This window comes from Leishmania braziliensis, chromosome 27 (assembly GCF_000002845.2).
Source record: "Leishmania braziliensis MHOM/BR/75/M2904 complete genome, chromosome 27".
NCBI lineage: Eukaryota > Euglenozoa > Kinetoplastea > Trypanosomatida > Trypanosomatidae > Leishmania > Leishmania braziliensis.
This window is the reverse complement of record NC_009319.2, coordinates 643,021-660,432: the sequence shown is the minus strand read 5'-3', so window position 1 is coordinate 660,432 and position 17,412 is coordinate 643,021. Positions and strand designations below refer to the sequence as shown.

At 57.0% G+C, this 17,412-nt stretch overlaps 3 protein-coding genes across 3 annotated transcripts; all 3 read right to left on the bottom strand.

Annotated features, from left to right (window-relative positions):
- Window positions 1-6,521: 6,521 nt before the first annotated feature.
- AAT24 (putative amino acid transporter) lies at window positions 6,522-7,964 on the bottom strand (the record flags this gene model as incomplete). Its single annotated transcript, XM_001565879.1, has 1 exon — window positions 6,522-7,964. One exon carries the CDS (start codon window positions 7,962-7,964, stop codon window positions 6,522-6,524), a length of 1,443 nt encoding a protein of 480 aa, XP_001565929.1.
- A 769-nt stretch (window positions 7,965-8,733) lies between these two features.
- LBRM_27_1710 (conserved hypothetical protein) lies at window positions 8,734-10,071 on the bottom strand (the record flags this gene model as incomplete). The annotated part of the gene is made up of 1 exon (XM_001565878.1): window positions 8,734-10,071. The coding sequence occupies one exon, from the start codon at window positions 10,069-10,071 to the stop codon at window positions 8,734-8,736; it is 1,338 nt and encodes a 445-aa protein (XP_001565928.1).
- Window positions 10,072-11,317: 1,246 nt separating this feature from the next.
- Window positions 11,318-16,204, bottom strand: LBRM_27_1700 (putative diacylglycerol acyltransferase; the record flags this gene model as incomplete). Its single annotated transcript, XM_001565877.1, has 1 exon — window positions 11,318-16,204. The coding sequence occupies one exon, from the start codon at window positions 16,202-16,204 to the stop codon at window positions 11,318-11,320; it is 4,887 nt and encodes a 1,628-aa protein (XP_001565927.1).
- Window positions 16,205-17,412: the final 1,208 nt, after the last annotated feature.

The window sequence follows — 17,412 nt, the reverse complement described above, 5'->3', positions numbered from 1 at the left end:
GCGTTGACGCCGGGGAGCGACTGATTTTTCTGTTGTGCGTGTCAGTGAAATTTTCTCGCTTTGGGCCTTTTAACGCTCGCTGGAAGAGAGAGGACGGGCTACTTAAGGGAGGCGGTGACAGATAACGGTGATCTTCACAAAAAAAAAAAGAACGACAGGAAACAAGAGAATTTGTGCACAGGCTGGCCGGTGTGCTTGTTGAGGGCAGGCGGGGGGGGCTCTGTGCAAGTAGCAGCGTTACTTGGCGTGGTAGTTTCGATTGCGCGAGAGAGCTGGTAAGAGGGAGTAGGAGGCGCGTGAATCAGCGTTGTCGAGTACAAAAAGGAAAAGGAGCTCACGCAGAGTAGTCGTGTGTTTTATCGTGTGGGATGGGGTAGGGAGAGAGCGATTAAAAATGCACATGTGCGGCCATACAATCCAAGAGCGCGCGCGCCGAGAAAGGGTGGGGATCACGAGAGGAAGAGGACAAGTGAGATTGCATTGACGGGCGAATGGGTTTGGGAAGCGCCAGACACCGGTGCGGCATCGCTCGAGTCAAAATAGCCGCTTTCGTCATCGGACACGGACACGCGTTTTACCCTCGTTGTGCTCTGCTGCGTAGGCGACACCCGAGCAGGCCGGACATCAACGCACGGGGGATGTGGCCACCGGGTGCACGCCGACACCAAAGATGAGCCTATAAGCACGACCCTCGGCAGGCCGCGTTAACGCACCATGTCATTGTTTCGCGCGGTGGTTGCTTCTCTTTTTGCTTATCCATCTTTTGGGTGTGTTGCTTTTTTTTTGTTTCTTGAAGGAGGTGAGGCTTGGCAAGTGGCGATGCGATGTCTCCGTGTTACAGGGGAGCCTCTCCTCTGTCTGTCTGTCTGCCCGGGTGTGTATGTCTCCACCTTTTTCTTGCCGTTTCCTGGGGGAGGGAAGGGAGCAGCAGAGAATAAGGCTTTCCGGTATACGCGTGTTAGCTCGTATGCGTACACCTACGCGCCTGCACGTTGTATTTCTTCGAAGTGCAGCAGAAGGAGAACTGGGCGGGACCGGTACCCCAATGGTCCCAGCAGTCGCATCGGACAGAGCCCATGGCGATGCAGGGCATCAACAACAGCAAAGAAAATAAAAAAAAAACGCACGGAAACGCGGCCACTCATCATCAGCGGATATGTAAAACCAACAAGCAAAAAAGGGCACCCTTCTGCCGCTGCCCAAGGCGGTGTACCGTCATGAACAGTACTACCCCATACGACTTGTCGCTTGCTGTTTTACTCTCCCGCGCAACGAGCGTGCAGGCTTGATGGACGAAGACGCAACAACAACAACGACACAGTACTAGAGCGTAAAGGCGAGCAGAGAGGGGAGAAGTGCCTTGCCAAGTAAACATAGTAAAAGAAGCCACGGTGCAAAGAATGCAAAAGAAAAAAGAAAAGAGAGAGGCGCGGGCATGTATACCAGTACACCTCATCGTAATGAGCACGTGAAGCCCCTCCCCTCAGTACAGCTGACAAAGTTACTAGCGGGGGCCTCCGGTGTGTGGGGTGGGGGGCTCAAGGGCTCAACTGTCCACTTCATCGATTATGCTTCTCCTGCAGAGAATGACGCACCGCAGCGTGCCGCATACACGCTCTTCGTCAGCGCATTCTCTTGTTCAGCCGCACGAGCACTTGGGACTCAAGAGCAGAGAAGCGTACGTAGAACATGGACAAGGGGGCGCGAAAGACGGGCGAAGGCATCACAAGCAAACAGCCTGCACGGTTTTTTTCAGCGTTGGCGTGCAGAGGAATAAAAAAGCAAACGAGGAGAGGAAACGAAACGGCGACAGCAACAACAGCGGACGTTCTTCTCTCTTTTTTTAAAAAAATATTTCGCCGCGTGAAGAGAAGCAAACAGTGCGACGCTGTCGTTTCATAAGGGCGCACGTTCAAAACACCAGCGAAAGAAAAGTTGAAAAGGGAAAGCGACACGCAACGGAGCGAAAACTACAAAGATGGAGCACGCACACACACACACACACACACGCACACAAGCGTCGCGAATGCAAGACAATAAGAAGCGCAGGCGACGCCTGTGAATCGGAGAGGACGGGGGCGGGAAATAGAGAAGACACGGGGTCGTTGGAAGCGTGGAATACACAAGCACGCCAGCGGGTCTTGCTGTATGTAGGTGATCCACACAAAAGGTCATAACAGCGGTGTGGCGCCTTGCTATGTTATCAGCATCGCTCTCTTCCCTCGGGTTCGCGGGGTTCCTCCTCTGCATCCTGTCTTGATGGAAAAGAAATTACGCGGTCGACGCCGCCGCCAGGGGAGAGAGGTATGGTCACAACTTGGCCAGGCGCCTGTGAAGATCGTTTCCACTCGTCATTACATCCCCTGTCCCTTGGTAAAGCGAGGCATCACATACAGGAGCAGCATGATGGCTCAGAAGAAGAAAACATAAAGATGACGGCCCGCCTTCCTCTAATCACGGACTGTCGTGGGGGAGCGCGTGAGTAGACAGAAGGGAGGTAGAAGAGCACTTCCCTCGCCACGCCCTGCGCAAGGACCCCCCCGCACACAAAAGAAATGGTGAAGTGCTGAGGTGTTCACCGTGCTGACGCGACTAGCAAACCGCTTTGGTAGTGTCACTCCGCAGTCGTCGCGGCTCTAGCAGATGACCAGTCATGTGGATCTCTGCAACCCCCTTGCGCAAAACGGCCGCGCGTTCTTATGGAAACGCATTCCTCTTGACAGAGGTGGTGAGTGGAAGGGAGGAGGCACGGAAAAGCCCCTAATGCCACCTTTAAGGGTGAATTGTGTAGTTCGAGGACTAGCGGAGGCCCCCCAAAAAAGAGAAGGGAAGGAGCAAACGGGAGAGCGGGTGGAGTCATCAGCTGCCGTGCAGCCAGAGCTGCGACAAGGGCAATCATAGGGAAAGTGTATTGTTGTCTGCTCTCGATAACGTGCGTGGGACCACCACACCACCTACCGATGCATGGCGTTTCCTTCTTTTCCTCTTGTTTGCCGACACGGTTGCCGTACACCAGATAGGGTGCTGGAAAAGACCCAGATCAAGAGATGAGAGATGAGCAAGAGTTCATGGGTTCGCTGGAGATGAGAGAGCGCGGCCAACTGCACATGAGCATGCGGTTGTATGCACTTACTTGTGCCGAATTAAATCATTCCAGCTCACGGAATAGGCAAGTTCATACTAGCGTCCTCAAACTAGCACGTATGCCGCTCTCTTTACTAAGGAGAGAGAACGAGGGGGAAAGGAAAATGGCCTTGCCTGGGGGGCGGGGGGAGAGAGCGAAAATCGTACGAGCGAAACAGAAGAAAAGAGAACGAAGCACAACGTAAGCAAAAATAAAAAGAAGTAGCCGTGGCCATTCCCATCGGCAAAGCGAAAGGACGAGAGAGAGGAAGCACTGAGAAGAGGGAGGATGAGGGAGGGGACGTACAGAGGGAACAGGAAAGGCGATTGGGCAAAAATTCCGCTTCGGCAGCCGTGCATACCTCCTAGTATACAGCGCGCAATACGGAAAACACAGTCCACATCCCCCCTTCTCCTTCTCCACCCACATCCCTTTCTCTCTCAGCTAGCTCATCTAGCACAGTATGCATGTCCACCAGTTGCTCATTCAGTCACACACACACACATACCAAAGGGGGAGCGAATGCGCGCCTCCATGAACACTGGCTGTGCACAGTGTCTTCCTTCCGAGATTTCTACTGCAACTACTGTGTTGTCTGTACGGTGCAGCGGTGCACACATATGAGGTGACAGAGTTGTAGCTGGAGAAGCGGCATAAACACAAAAGACGCACGAAGAGGCGGGTATGTCCCCAATTTTCCTCTCTGCGTTGACTTGTGCTTTTCTTCCTCAGCTGCCGAGTGCACTCGCCTGCCTGCCCTTGCCTCACCTCTCTGCCTCCATCTCAGCGCCTGTCGCATGTCCGTGTGAGGGGGCTTTCGAGTATCTGTGTGCATGTCGCTTGATGACTTTGACATGCGCCGGAACTCGAAGCCATAGACAGCGCATACACACACACCCACACACACGACCATCGATTGTACACTCACTTACTCAACACCCACAGACAACCAAGACGGCCTCGTATCAGAGAGAGAAGGCGAGGGCAGTAGAAACGAAGAGGGAGAGGGAAAAGAAAAGCTGTACCGACACTCTCGGCACGAGCCTGCGAGTGCACAGATGCCTTTTACATCCACAGGGTTGAACTCAGCCTAAGCGCGCTGGCACCACTTCGTCAGGGGTGAAGAGATGCACCACGGACATTCGCAGACAAAGAGAGACTGGGCGAAAGAAGAACAGAAAAAAAGAAAGACGCGCATAATATCGTCAGTGTTTGACAATGAGAGTAAAACAAATGCGAGAACAGTGCGCTCACTTGAGGTTCTCCACGCCAGACATGCGTGAAAGTCAAAGAAAAGCAAGAGAGCATGAAAAAAAAAAAAACAGTACACGCTGCAGCTCAAGGGAGGGGGAGACAGTAAGAGCGAGACCACATGCGAGACACGTGTTACACACATCTGCAGCAGGAGAACGCCGTCAAACACACAATAAATTCACTGACGTGAAAAAAAAAAAGAGGAGAGGCGCTACTTAGCAGCGCCCGAGTGGGACGCCGCAGCTGCTGCTCTCCTTATCGCAGCGCTTGCACTCCTCAACACACACACACACACACACACACACACACCTATACGCACACGACGGTGCTCGTGAACTGGGTGGGGGCAGCAGGAGAGGAAGCGAGGGAGACAGAGGACGTGAGGGACACGCGCAGCGACGCACACAGCGTCGTCAACAAGAGCCAGCCTCTGGCACTGCTCCCTCACCCCCGCGTCACTGCCGCCTGCCCTTCACCTACGCCACCAGAGTTCAGAGGAAGATGCAAGGCCACCAAACAGGGATAATTATTCTCTTTTTCTAAAACAACATTCTATTCCAGCCAAATCAACAGATGTGCGCACAACACCACAACTCACCCATGTCTCTTCTGTACGATGACCAACGCTCCTAGTCGCCTAGGACAAGTCGTCTGTTGTTGAACCAAACCATGCATCTAACGGAATCTGCTTGCTCTCTCCCATCCCTTCTTCGGGTACGTGCCGCGCGATCGGCTCCAGGCATACCTGAGTGGACTGCATGCCTTGTTCCCAGCGGACCACAGCGTCTAGGGTCTTGCTCGAGGGCGGAAGCGGTGGTGGCTGTCGTGGGGATAACATGGGTGGTGTGGGCGCATGCCAGATGAGTCCGAAGAGGAAGTCAGCTAGCTTCAGGTCAGGGGCGCACCAAAGCATGACTAGTGACTCTCTACATTGGAGTCTGGGGGGCTCGATGGTATGATTCGGGGAGCTCTCGCCATGCTCCGGGCATCGGCGCCTCATCAGCTCACCAGGTCAGACGGAGATGTCGCATGTTTTGTAAGCATTCACTTTGGAGTTGATCAGTATGAGTATCCGCGCGCCTTGTTTGTCAGTCTCTCTTATTCTGCTGGCTTCTGCATGCTTTGATTGAATGTGATATACTAGGCCAGCTACGGCTTGCAGCGCGTGCACCCAGTGCCAGCATTTGTGCATTCCGGGTCCTATTTCAGAACGACGTTGTCTGCAGAAGAGAGCTCGCTACCTTCATCTTCCACTTCCGTTGCTGCCGCCATGGATGTGCCTGGATGGCTTGCCCGCAGGTACCGTGGCAAACGGGACGCTGCTATGAGCCTGTGGAGGCAGGTGCATTCTGTCCCCTTCTTGAACCTACACGCGCTTGACAGGCATGGGTGTGTCCAGGGGCTCGTGGATAAACATGGGCTTGCGCACAACGAACTCACCGCTTGTCATTCTGAAGGAGCATAGGGGGAGCAGCGGTAAGCACCTGACGGTGGAAGCTCATGCAGCGCGAGTGAGATGTATATAATGAGATCATTTCACGCAAGAACATAGCGTAAAATGAGGTTTACTGGGACCTTCGAGAGGTCCGTGGATCTCACATAGCGCGCCGGGGCACAAACGCCGGGCAACACGGAGAAACAAAACAAAGCAGTGCAACAACCAACAACAAAAAGTCTGCTGCAACAAGAGCGCCAAAACAACTGTACAGACGTGTGTGCGCGGTCAGACACACACACACACGCATACGCACGCAAATACACAAAGATAGAAAATAAAACAGAAGAGAAGACAAGAGACGGGAAAAAAAAATCATATTTTTTTAGTCGAGCCCTACACCACGGCTTGCCCCCCTCTCACTACAAAATTTGCTCCCCACAACTTTCCTCATCTGCGAAATGTCCGTGAGACAAAATAAAGTGAGACACAGAGACCCAGTAAGAGGAAAGAAGCCACGCAAGCAGAGGGAGATGGGGGGAGGAGGAGGGAAGCCGGTATCCGGGGGTAGGGAAAACGCGCAGAGGTCCCCAGAGAACTGGCTCCGTGCACCCAAGTCACTCTCCCCACACCGCTTCGTCTTCGTCCACACCTGGGTGACAGAGGTGCAGTGAACAATGCAGACGAGAGCGGTTACCTCACCGCTTCTCAGCTGACCTCGTAGATCGAGGCGACCGTGCCGAACACAACAGCAACCACGCCGGCGACCAGCAACAGGTACGTCGAGAGGTAGTGGACCCAGCCCACCTGTCGCAGGCCCCAGTTGCCAGCGTACATGATGTACAGCGCCGGGAAGATGAACCCCAGGAACCCGCCGGAGAAGCTGCCAACAAGCCCAAACACGATGTTTACACTTGGAATGAAGAGCCCCAGCACAAGTGCAAGCAGAGAGAACCCAGTGCAGATTACAGCGTTCAGCCAGAACGGCACTGTCCGGATGTCCTTGAACAGCGGGAAGTGCCAGCCAAGGCAGTAGTACGCCGCGTCGCGCGACGGCTGCATGCAGAGCGCAAATCCAACGCACATCTTCACGGCGATCCCAATGTAGGCAATCATAATAAGCACGTCTCTGCGCACGTTGTAGTACAGCAGAATCGAGTCTGTTATTTGTTCGCCAAACTCCAGGTACCCGAACACGCCCGCGAGCACGTACAGCGCGCAGCAGACGACCTGGCTGATCGCAATGTCCCTCGAGATCCGCCAGGGTGTCGGTTTCGGTGTCTCGCGCGCTACCTCGAACACGTTCGTCTGTGCAAGGAACGCAAACAAGATGCTTGAGAACCCCACAACCGCGCTGTTGCCAGTCTTGAACATCTTCGGCTGGTGAATCGGCCGCCCGTTCTCAAACCCGTTCATCGCAGAGTGGGCGACGATGACGATCACAAAGTTCATCATACACGTCACACCAATGATCGAGAAATAACGCAGCGAGTTGATCGTCTTCGGGATCGACAGTGGCAGCATCACGCACGCCCAGATCATCGCCACAAGCAAGCGGTTTCCCCACGGAGACCGCACGAAGCTGTTCACCGATGGGTCGTCCGTCGCGCGCGACAGCAGGTTGCCCGTTGAGATCACGTATGACACACACGACCCGAAGCAGAACATCCACATGTGAAACGCAGCGAGGTAGTCCCACCCACGCCCAAGTAGCCCGCGCGCAAGTGCCTCGTACGAGTACAATCGCCGCCCTGTCTTGTCCGCAGCCTGGATCATGATGTACACTGAGTACACAGTGCTCAACGTGATGATGAGCAGCGTGAGGATCGAAGTAATCATACCCATCGCCCGGAACGCAGACGGCAGTGCAATCACACCGGACCCCAGCGTTACAGCAGCAAGGTTGTACGAATTCGACAGCATCCCGCCGTGCGGCACAGCCTTGCTCAACATAGCAGTGAAGCAGTTGCGCGGCTGATGCGTCGCTGTGTACACCAGCGCATCCACGTCCGGCGTGTTTGGAGAACACACCACATCCTTCGTCTGTATCTCGCCCATCCTGTTCAGCTCCATCGCGTCGTCGGTGAGGGACTCCCTACCCTCGCTCACGGGGGACATCTGCAGGCCCGGAGAGTGGGTTCTCTTCGCCATCGTACCAGCGCTGCCGATGTCGTCTGCAGTTGGCCGTCAGTGAACCAAGAGGAGGGGGGAGGGTCGGAGATGAGCCTCAGACAAGTTGTCCTGTGAGTGGTATGGACGAAGAGGTCAGAGAGCGTAGCACAGCACCCATCCAATGGAAACGAGAGAAGTGCGGGAGGCGAGAAAAGGGCGCGAGTGGGTGTGTTAGCTGCGCGATTGGGTCGTCACAGTGAGCCGGAGTGTAGAGGGAAGGTGTGGGTGCGTGCCTGTCTGTGCACGATGGGCGGGAAGTGGGAGGAGAAAGGAGGACATCGGTCCAAGACAAGCAGCAGGAGATGGAGAGAAGAAAGGAGGAGGTAGAGGCAGTCGAGATAGGGTTCTTAACGGCAGGCAGAAGCCACTGCATCGAGGGTTCGTGCCGGTCGAGTTGATCATGTGCGACGGGCACAGATCGATAGCGCAGGTGCACCACGCAGCATTCCCTCTGCCTTGTGTGTTTGCGTTCAGTATAGCGTCCCTTTGCTGAGGCACAGCGGCCTCAATACAGCCCGCGGACACAGAGAGGGGGAAAGCGGGAGGGGGGGGGGCAAGAGGGGATAGTCTGGTGAGCTGCGCCACAGGCCAGCGGGCGAGAAGAGAGAAAGGGGAAGGGAGGAGGAGGGAGCAGCCGCACTGTTATGGCTGATCTGCACCCAGCAGGCAAATCTCCCTTGGTGGGAGAGCCCCAGAGCGAGAGAGAAGTTGGAGAGAAGCAGTGCGACAGTCACACAACAGTTTAGCCTCACACGCGCCGCTCAGGGTGCGTCGGTGACATCTCCACAGGTACGTCACGGTCGCCGGACGCGCTCGACCCTGTCTCCCGCTCCAGCAGCTGCATGATCTCGCGCACCGTATCTCCCACCTTCAGATCGAAGAACTTCACCGTGTGCAACTGGCCGTTCAGCACGTGCGCGTCCTCCAGTTCGGCAGCAGTCAGCTCGTGGTAGTTCTCCGCAGCGATCTTGTCCATCAGCGAGCGCCACCGGCGCCGCTCCGCGTGTGTCACGTGCAAACCAAGGGTTGTCAAGTCGTACGAGCCCACGGGACTCTCGCCACGCGCATGCGCAAGGTACGCCTTGTACAGCGGCGCAGCGTCCTCGAAAAAGTGCTCGGCTGTTGCCGAAGTCCCCGACGACTCTGGCACGGATGGAGGCGGCGTGACTGTCGCAAATGGTGGTTCTTCAGCACTCGAAGTCCGGGCATGCGCCGGCGGCGCATCGGAACCACTCTCGCTGGCCTCCACCACTTCAGCAGCCCTGGGTGGAGGAAACAGTGGCGGAAGCGCGTCGATGATGTCCTGCACCGCGTCCATCGCGCTCCTTGGGCCGCCGGTAGCACCGGCTGCAGTACGCACAAGAGCGCCACCTCCCGCGCCTGCCTCCTCCCGCGTCAACCGCGTCCTCACCTCCGCCGCGTCCGCTGCGCACGCACGCACGGCCGCCGCCTCAGTCTCCAGTGTATCCAGGTCCAGCCCCAGGAAGCGGTGGTAGTACACCTCACGAGCTCCAACCGTGTCGCACCCGTGCAGGACAGCGCACGCCTCCATCAGTGAGAAGAAGTAATGACTGTCCTCGGCGGCGCCAGCAGCCCGTCGCTCAATGCGTTCGCGGAAGAACGTCTGGAAGCGGTCGCAGAACTGCATGCGCTGCTCGTTGAACAGGAAGCGTGCGCTCTTCACCTCCCGCGTCGTCTCATCAACATCCGAGTTGAACAACACGCGGTCGCCAGCCTCGCCGCCACTCCCAACAAGCGCGCCGCGCCGCTCGCGGTTCATCACGCCCGCGAGCTGCTGGCGCGCCCGCGTAAGCTCAACATCGCTGTACGCCAGCGCAGAAATGTCCGAAGTCATACGCGTGCGGTGCTTCGACGACACAAACTCGCGATGGATCATCATGTTCGGTCCGAAGTCTTCCTCGTACTCCACCGTGCTCGCCAGTGGCATCGGCCGGTACGCGATCTGCAGCGCCTCTTGCGCGGTGATCCCGTTCGTCGGCGCAGCGCCGCTGCTCGTGTTGTTCGGCGACCACGCCGTCTGCCCGTGCTTGCGGCGTGCAAGACACAGGGGCACACGACGAAGCATCGCGCAAAAACTCGCACCGTACGTGCTGTGAAGCTCAATGGTGTGGTGAGCAGTGGTTACGGGGGTGTGAGAGAAGCATATGGGGAAAGCGAGGCACAGAGAGTAAGGAGATGGGATGACGAGCTAAGTGGGCAAACTCCGAAGAGACGCACGCGCGGTACAGGCGACGAGGGAAGAAGGAGGCGGGGATTCGACAGAAGTCATCGCAGATGACGTGTTCTAATGGTTCCGCTGATGCGTACCGCCCCGTCCTCGTTCACCTTGGCGTAGTGTGGGCTTCGTGTGCAGAACCAGATAGGTAGGCGTCTGCCGTAGTGATGAGCGGGAAAGGAAAGACAGAGAATGGTGGTGGTGTGTGGGAGGGGGCTGCATGGGGCACCCGTCAGCACTTCAGAAGCTTCTGTTGTTGTTGTTCGTTTCTTTCCTGTTAATGTATGGGGAAGTATGGCTCCACCAAGAAGAGCAAAGAGCGATATGAGGGTAGACTGTGGGACTGCAGCCAGCGCAAGTGTTCGTGGGGAACACGCCAGGCAACAGTAACAGAGAGGAACAGCCACAGTTCCATGCAGCCGCGCCATCCCTGCAAATCACAATGGAAACAGCAGCAGAACACCTACACCTACACCTACACCTACACCTACACACACACAGCGAGGGTCTGGGAGGAGCATCACTGAGGAACAGCAGCTATCGTGCACAGATCACATTAACCAGGGGGTAGAAGAGCATCTGTACGGGGGGAGAAGGGGGGGGGGAGCGGGGCAGACTGGGAACAGCGGCAGTAGCCTTGAGCATCGTTTCTGTTGGGTAACGAAGAAGGAAGAGGGAAGAAGGCAGTGGGGGGGAGGAGAGGGGGGACGTTGTCGCATCCTACTGTGGCCCTGCTAGCCTGCCCTACTTCTCCCTCCTCACTCCACACTGTTTCATCAAGCCAACATCGGCACCGGCTCAAATTCACGACTCCCTCTGCGCACAGACGCGTGCGCACCGCACCACCTCCTGACTTGGCAAATATCTGCAGGGAGGATACAGGAAAGGGGGGCGAAGAGGGCGGAAAGGCGGAAATGAAGCTATGAGAACACAAACACACACACACACACGTGTCTCGAGCCGCAAGGCCACAAAGCAACGTTCAACCAACCTGTAAAGACGCAGCGACGCGTCAACAGCTGACTGCACGAAGCAGGTGAGATGGCCCATGCGCAGCGGTGGGGAGCAACGCACACTGCAACTAGCGCCAGATCCTCTACGTGGCCTTTTTCGCCTTGAACGTCTCCGCAGCCACGATCTCACGGGCCTCACTGCGCCTCTTCGCTTCCTCCTTCTCGTTCAGCAGCACAAGCTCCATGTCAGGGTACCCAGCACCCGCGCGGTGGCGGTAGAACAGCTCTTTGAGTGACTGAAAGTAGGCCTCCGACACGCGCCGCACGTCATCCGAATTGTTTTCGTCCGCGTCCTCTGGAATAGTAAGTGGTGACCCCACCACGAGCGTCAGCGGTGTGCGGAACGGCAGAGGCAGACCGAATCGGCCGAATAGGATGATCGGGAAGGGGAAGCCAAATAACTTAAGCGAGATGCGCTGGATGCGCGGAAACTGCAGCAACCCCAGCACATTGTTTTCCCCAAAGCATAGCAGCGGCACCAGCGGGACCCGTGATGCGATGGCCAGTCGCACAAAGCCAGTGTGCTGCGTGATCAGGGTCAGCCTCTTTGCACTTATCTGCGTGTGCAACATCTCCGCCTGGCCGCCCGTCACGATAAGGACGCTGTTGCCGCGCTTGAGGCTCGCTTCGACAGAGCGCCGACACACTGACAGGGCACCAAGACGCAGGTTGAAGTCCCGCAGCAGTGGCACATTGAAGACGACACTCGCAATGTGCGTCGACACATAGCACTTCGTGTTGACACCGACCTTCTCAGCCCACTCCGCAGTCAGAGACGCGAACAGCGCAGTGCCGGGAAACACGCCATGGGGGTGGAAGGAGAACAAGTACTGCGACGTGCCGTCCCACATCTGCACGGCGGGGTCGTCCATCATCACGCGGAAGTTGAAGTACTTTACCGCGTCGGCGAAGAGGTACTTGCGCGCGAACTCCGTGAAACGCGCGCTGCGCTGCAGCCCGGTGTAGGACGGCTTGCCCGCGTACAGAGGGATGTACCACAACCACACCCCAAGCAACGCGCAGTCGAGGATGTGCACGCCAAGCGCGCGCGCCATCGCCCAAGACGGAGCAGCCGCAAGGTGCAGAACGCATTTCTGGTATGTCAGGCACCCGATCGCAGCGTACACCGCCAGCTTCATCATAAAACGTACCTGCCTAAAGTGGCCCCCAATCCAGATGGTAAGCGTGCTGCACGCAAGGAAAAAGGTGCTGGGTCGTGGCACCAGTAGCGACGGCAGGAGCAGCACGCCCGCAGAGAGCATGGGCAGGCAGTACAGCGTCCACGTCACAAATGTGACGCGCACGGCCACCACAAACGGCGGCACACCGACGTTCACCACGTACGGCACCACAGACAGCGCCAGCGTCAGCGCGGTGAGGCCGAGGCAGATCGGCAGGTAGGTTTCCATCGCCTGCGCCAGGCGCGGGGTGTACTGGGTAAAGAAATAGAACACCAAAAACCCAAAGGGCAGCGGAGTAACTGTGGCAAAGAGGATGACAAGTACCTCCATCAGGTTCGCAATTCCCATCGCCAACATCCGGCGGCGATGCTCCTTCCTCGGAGAACTCTGAGGCTGCTTGGAGGTTGCCTCTGCTGCAGCTCTGGTGTGCATTACCCGCTCCCACTGCCGCCTTGTTCGACTGAGGGCGATCAGCGTGCACGGCACTGCCATTGACAGACTTATCATTGCGAGCACAAACGGCACGCGTTTTCGGCGAGATGCGAAGCTCTCATCTCCGTAGTGGAGGTAGTGCTGCGTATCGCGCCAGAAGAACGCCACAACAGGGGTGTAAACGCGGCCAAAAGCAATGGCACCGGAGAAGGTCAACAGCGCCACAATCCCTTCGCCGTTCACCTCCAGAAACGTTGGCTCTCCGCGCCGGTGGAAGAACAGCGGGATGGAGCTAAAGATAAAGACCTGACTCGCCACCGACAGTAGAGCGGCTATCAGCATTGCTGTGACGGACACCTCCGCGGACTCGATCGACGTGATTAGCGTCACAAGGAACGCGCCAGCGTAGCAGCACCATCCTACTATCTGGCGAATGACAAACGGTGACCCTCCACGGAACGGCATGAACGGCGCGTACGCGCTCCGCTCTTTGTGGAGGACCATACCGTACCCGGCATGCACGCCGACGCACGAAATCGTGCAGATGATCATCGCAGTCACAGCGAACGCCAGAGATAAGATCACTAACTTCGCCATGAATGCCGCGATAACAAAGAAGGCAGCTGACGCGCAGCAGAGCAGCATTACAATCAACCACGCGTCCTCTTGGCGTTGACGGCGAATCATCAAGTCCTCGCCACTGTAACTCCAGTCGGAGCTTTCTCCGCTTTCGATTCTCTCCCCGCTCTTGTCTTCATCGTCACTACTTCTGCTGACGCTGCTCTGCTCGCGGGAGCTTTTTTGGGTGCGTTGCGCTGTTGCCGGGTCTTTGTAGATACGGAGGAGGCTGTCGGTGCACGGGAGGTCAAAGCTGTGCAGCGCTGCCGACATGAGCGTTCCAAACGCCACCTGGGCCACAACTTTCTCCTCGTCCGACTTGTCCGCTAACTCCTCGCGCATGAAACGGCGTAGCTCCAGAAAAGACTCCTTCGCCAAGTGCTGCCGCAGTGCCGTCGTCATGGTGTAGCGGGCCTCGATCGCGATGGACAACGTGATGAGAACGACCGGAATCAGCTCCAGGATGCCGAAGAGCGTGTACATCATAGGCCCATCTTTAATAAGAGTGTTCCACTCGGCAGGGATGATCTCGGAGTTGCTGGCAAAAATTGTATCGAATATGATAATAATAACAGACGTGGCGTACATCATCCAGCCAAGCACCTGCAGTGCAACAAAACTGCCGCTGCCGGAGAAGGGGTGAAAAATCTGCACGCCCTTGTCCTTGCCCGAGTAGTGCGCCAGTGGCACGCACGCGAGATAGCAGACGTTTGCGATCATGATGAGGCGTCTGTGAGGCAGTTCCACGTCGCCCCACAGGTGATGCGACAAGATGTCGACAAGGAGCCGCAGCAGCAGGTTTGCGAGGCACAAAAGGTAGCTGATAATCATCCCACCGTTCATGATATAAGCTGTGCTGGCCAGCTCCTCCGCCATTCGGCGGCCCATGCCGGGTGATGACTCGGTATAGGCGGAGGGCCTCGCGGATAAGTCCGAGACCGCGTTCAAAGCGTCCTTTTTCTTCAGAGGTGGGTCCGACGCGAGCGCCGCTGCTGACTCAGCGAGGAGGATTTGGCCTTTGAGGGTAATGGAGCTGTACAGTCGCACAGCACAGGTCATGCAGAATACGCTGAGGGTTGACAGCACCGCCTCGAGTGAGGCAATGGGCGGGGCACTGCTGGATAGAAATAGCGTAAAGCTGATAATGGCGGCGACGTATAGCAGAGAGCCCAGGGCCTGCAGAAGCAGTACCGGTAGCGTCTCAACGGAGCGGTTGCTGTAAAATATGCGAAAGTGATCACCGTGCATAATCACGCCAGACACATACACCATCGGCGTTGGTAGCAGGGAGACGAGTTGCACCAGCTGCGACACAAGCATGAGCACTCCCTGGTACGTCCAGTTCGTCCCCTCCACCACCTCATTCAGGACGTCGGGATAGTTCTGTGCGTACAGGAAGATGCTCACGTTGAGGCATGCGAGCAGAAACACCGTCACTACCGCCATCACGCCGCCCAGCTCGAACACACTGCTCGGCACGTTCGGTGTCTCTGCGGCAGCCTCATAGCGTATCGTGCGCACAAACATCAGCAGCGCAACACAGCTCACGACGTTCAGCCCCTGAACGGCTACCACAGAAAACGGCGTTATTGTGTGCACACCGGCGTCAATGATGAGCAGCACATTCGTGAAAGCGGCGGCGATGTACAAAAGCCGCGACATCCACAGAAGAACGGTGTCGAAGGTGCGATGCATCCACAGGTAGAAGCCGATAAAGCCGAGGGAGCGCCGGTATCCAACGGAAAGCAGACACAACGCACCACAGATCAGCGTGATAGCAAGGTTCGCGCGGAAGATGCCCCCTTGCAGCCTCGGAAAGCGGATCGCCGCCACGCTGAGCGCGCTCTGCGAGATCAACAGCGCCACCTCCAGCATACTCTCTGCGTTGGGGCGGCGGCGCAGATACCGCAGAAACGCGGAGACGCCGTTGTCAGCCAAGAAGGCCGCGCCGGTGCGTGATGATGCGGTGGCCGATCTCAGCTTCCACGCCTTGGTGCGATCGTAGTAGCTGAAACTGCGCACCGAGAGCAAAAGAAGAATGTTGCCAAACAGCGCCAGCGCGCCAATCGTGCTCATGAAGCCGTGAGAATGCTTCACTGCAGGCTCGAAGAGCAGCCCGTACGCCGCTGTTAGCAGCAGCGAGGCTACCACACACGTAACTCCAAAGCACTGCAGCGTCACGAACTGCACACCGCCTGCAAAGGGCTGATAGAAGCGATATACCTTGGGGCCGTACTTCTCGCGGCCGAGTAGATATACAAAGATGCCTGCTAGGAAGTTCAAGTGCGAGCCAAGGGCCAGAAAGAACATGAGCGGGAACTCGGGGTACTGGTCCGCATACACGTCAGACAGTACAAGCGAGAAGAGCCCTACCGTACAGTCCACCACCCAAACGGTGAGGAGCGAGACGGTCGAGAAGTGTGGCAATTCAAATGGTGCAGCCGGCTCACCGTCGAGGCCGCCGTCGGTGTGACGTTGATATATCGATGCCGCCCCACTTGGCCTGGGCATCTTCGCCTTCGATTTACGCACCGTTCTGCTGCTGCGCGTGAGCACCGGAGTCGCATCCCCGTTTTGATTCAGGCAATTCGCCGCCAGTGGGCCAGCTAGTGCTGCGAGCGAGGAGACCGGCGGTGCACCGCCTGTCGACTTCGTTGCGGAGTGCGAAGGTATAATCGCCGTGTCCTCAGCGGCCAGGCGCAAAGGTGGCATGTCAAGAGCGCTTGACTCGGTCTGCATGGCTGCGCGAAACGGTCTCTCCCCGTCGCTGAGTTGTTTTAGTGTATGATTAGTTCTGCCACTAAAGGAGAGATTACAAACGCACGAAAGGAAGGAGAAAAGTCACCGCTGCATGCGCTGCGTAGTCGTGATCGCACAGGGCAGAGTGGCACGTGGGGGGACAGAGGTGGAAGAAACGAGAAAAGTGAGTGTGGATGAATAAGAGAGGCGAGGAGACAATAGGTCACTTACTCAGATGTGCCTCTCTCTGTATATATGTTCATAAGGCCTTCCGTTCCTTCGCCAGCAGGAGAGATGGGAAAAGGAGGGGGAGAGCTAGAAGAAGGCAGAGAGAGTTACACTAAGGCCATTAGTGAGCCAGCATACTCGCGCCCAATACACATGACTGCTGGGCGGTGTGGGGGCAATCCTGCCGCCTACACCGAGGCCACACCGGCAGTGGCAGAGCGCGGCTTTCATACAGAAGCATCGACACACGTATGTGCGGTGCTGGGGCACCGACGAGAGTGCGGGGCTGCCGGCCCTGTCCACCCCCCCTGCCTCACCTCCCCGTTTCACCCGTTGTACCCCTTCGCACTGGGTATACGGCATAACAGCTCGGCCCGCCTGCATAATTTTCACTGGGCTTTATGTAGCGGCCCGTGGATTACGTATGGCAGGTGAGTCGTGCAGCCGCGGAGTGACACGCGGGCTGCGTTGACGATGTGTGTAACCCTTGAAAAACAAAAAAAAAGGCAGCGGTGCCATTCTACATGAAGGGAAACCGGGGTGAAACTGGTAGTGGCTCGCCTGCTGAGGTTACAGCCCACCCCCCGTCTGCTACAGAGGAGACACGCCAAGGAACCAGTCCCCAGACGGCGTGCTACCTGCAGCTGCTCGCCGGCGTAGTGGACCGTGATGTTTCCGAGCAGTGCAAACTGGGGGGTGGGGGGAGCGCTTGCCAAGCAGCGGTATCACGTCGAGCAGCTGAATTTCTCCCGACCAGACATCCCATAGGGGGAGAGTCGTTCCTTTCTTCACGCTGCACGCTGAGTGCCTTCCGCGCTAAACTGTCGTCCACTATGAGGGGTAGGGCACAGGAACGGCTTCTCGTTCTTCCTTTATCCCCTCCCTGTGGCCTCGGTAAGTATATGGTGACAAACGATTGAAAGGAAGGAGTGGGAGTGGGCGTTCACTTCCGACGGCACTGTGGGATGCGGTGCCCCGAT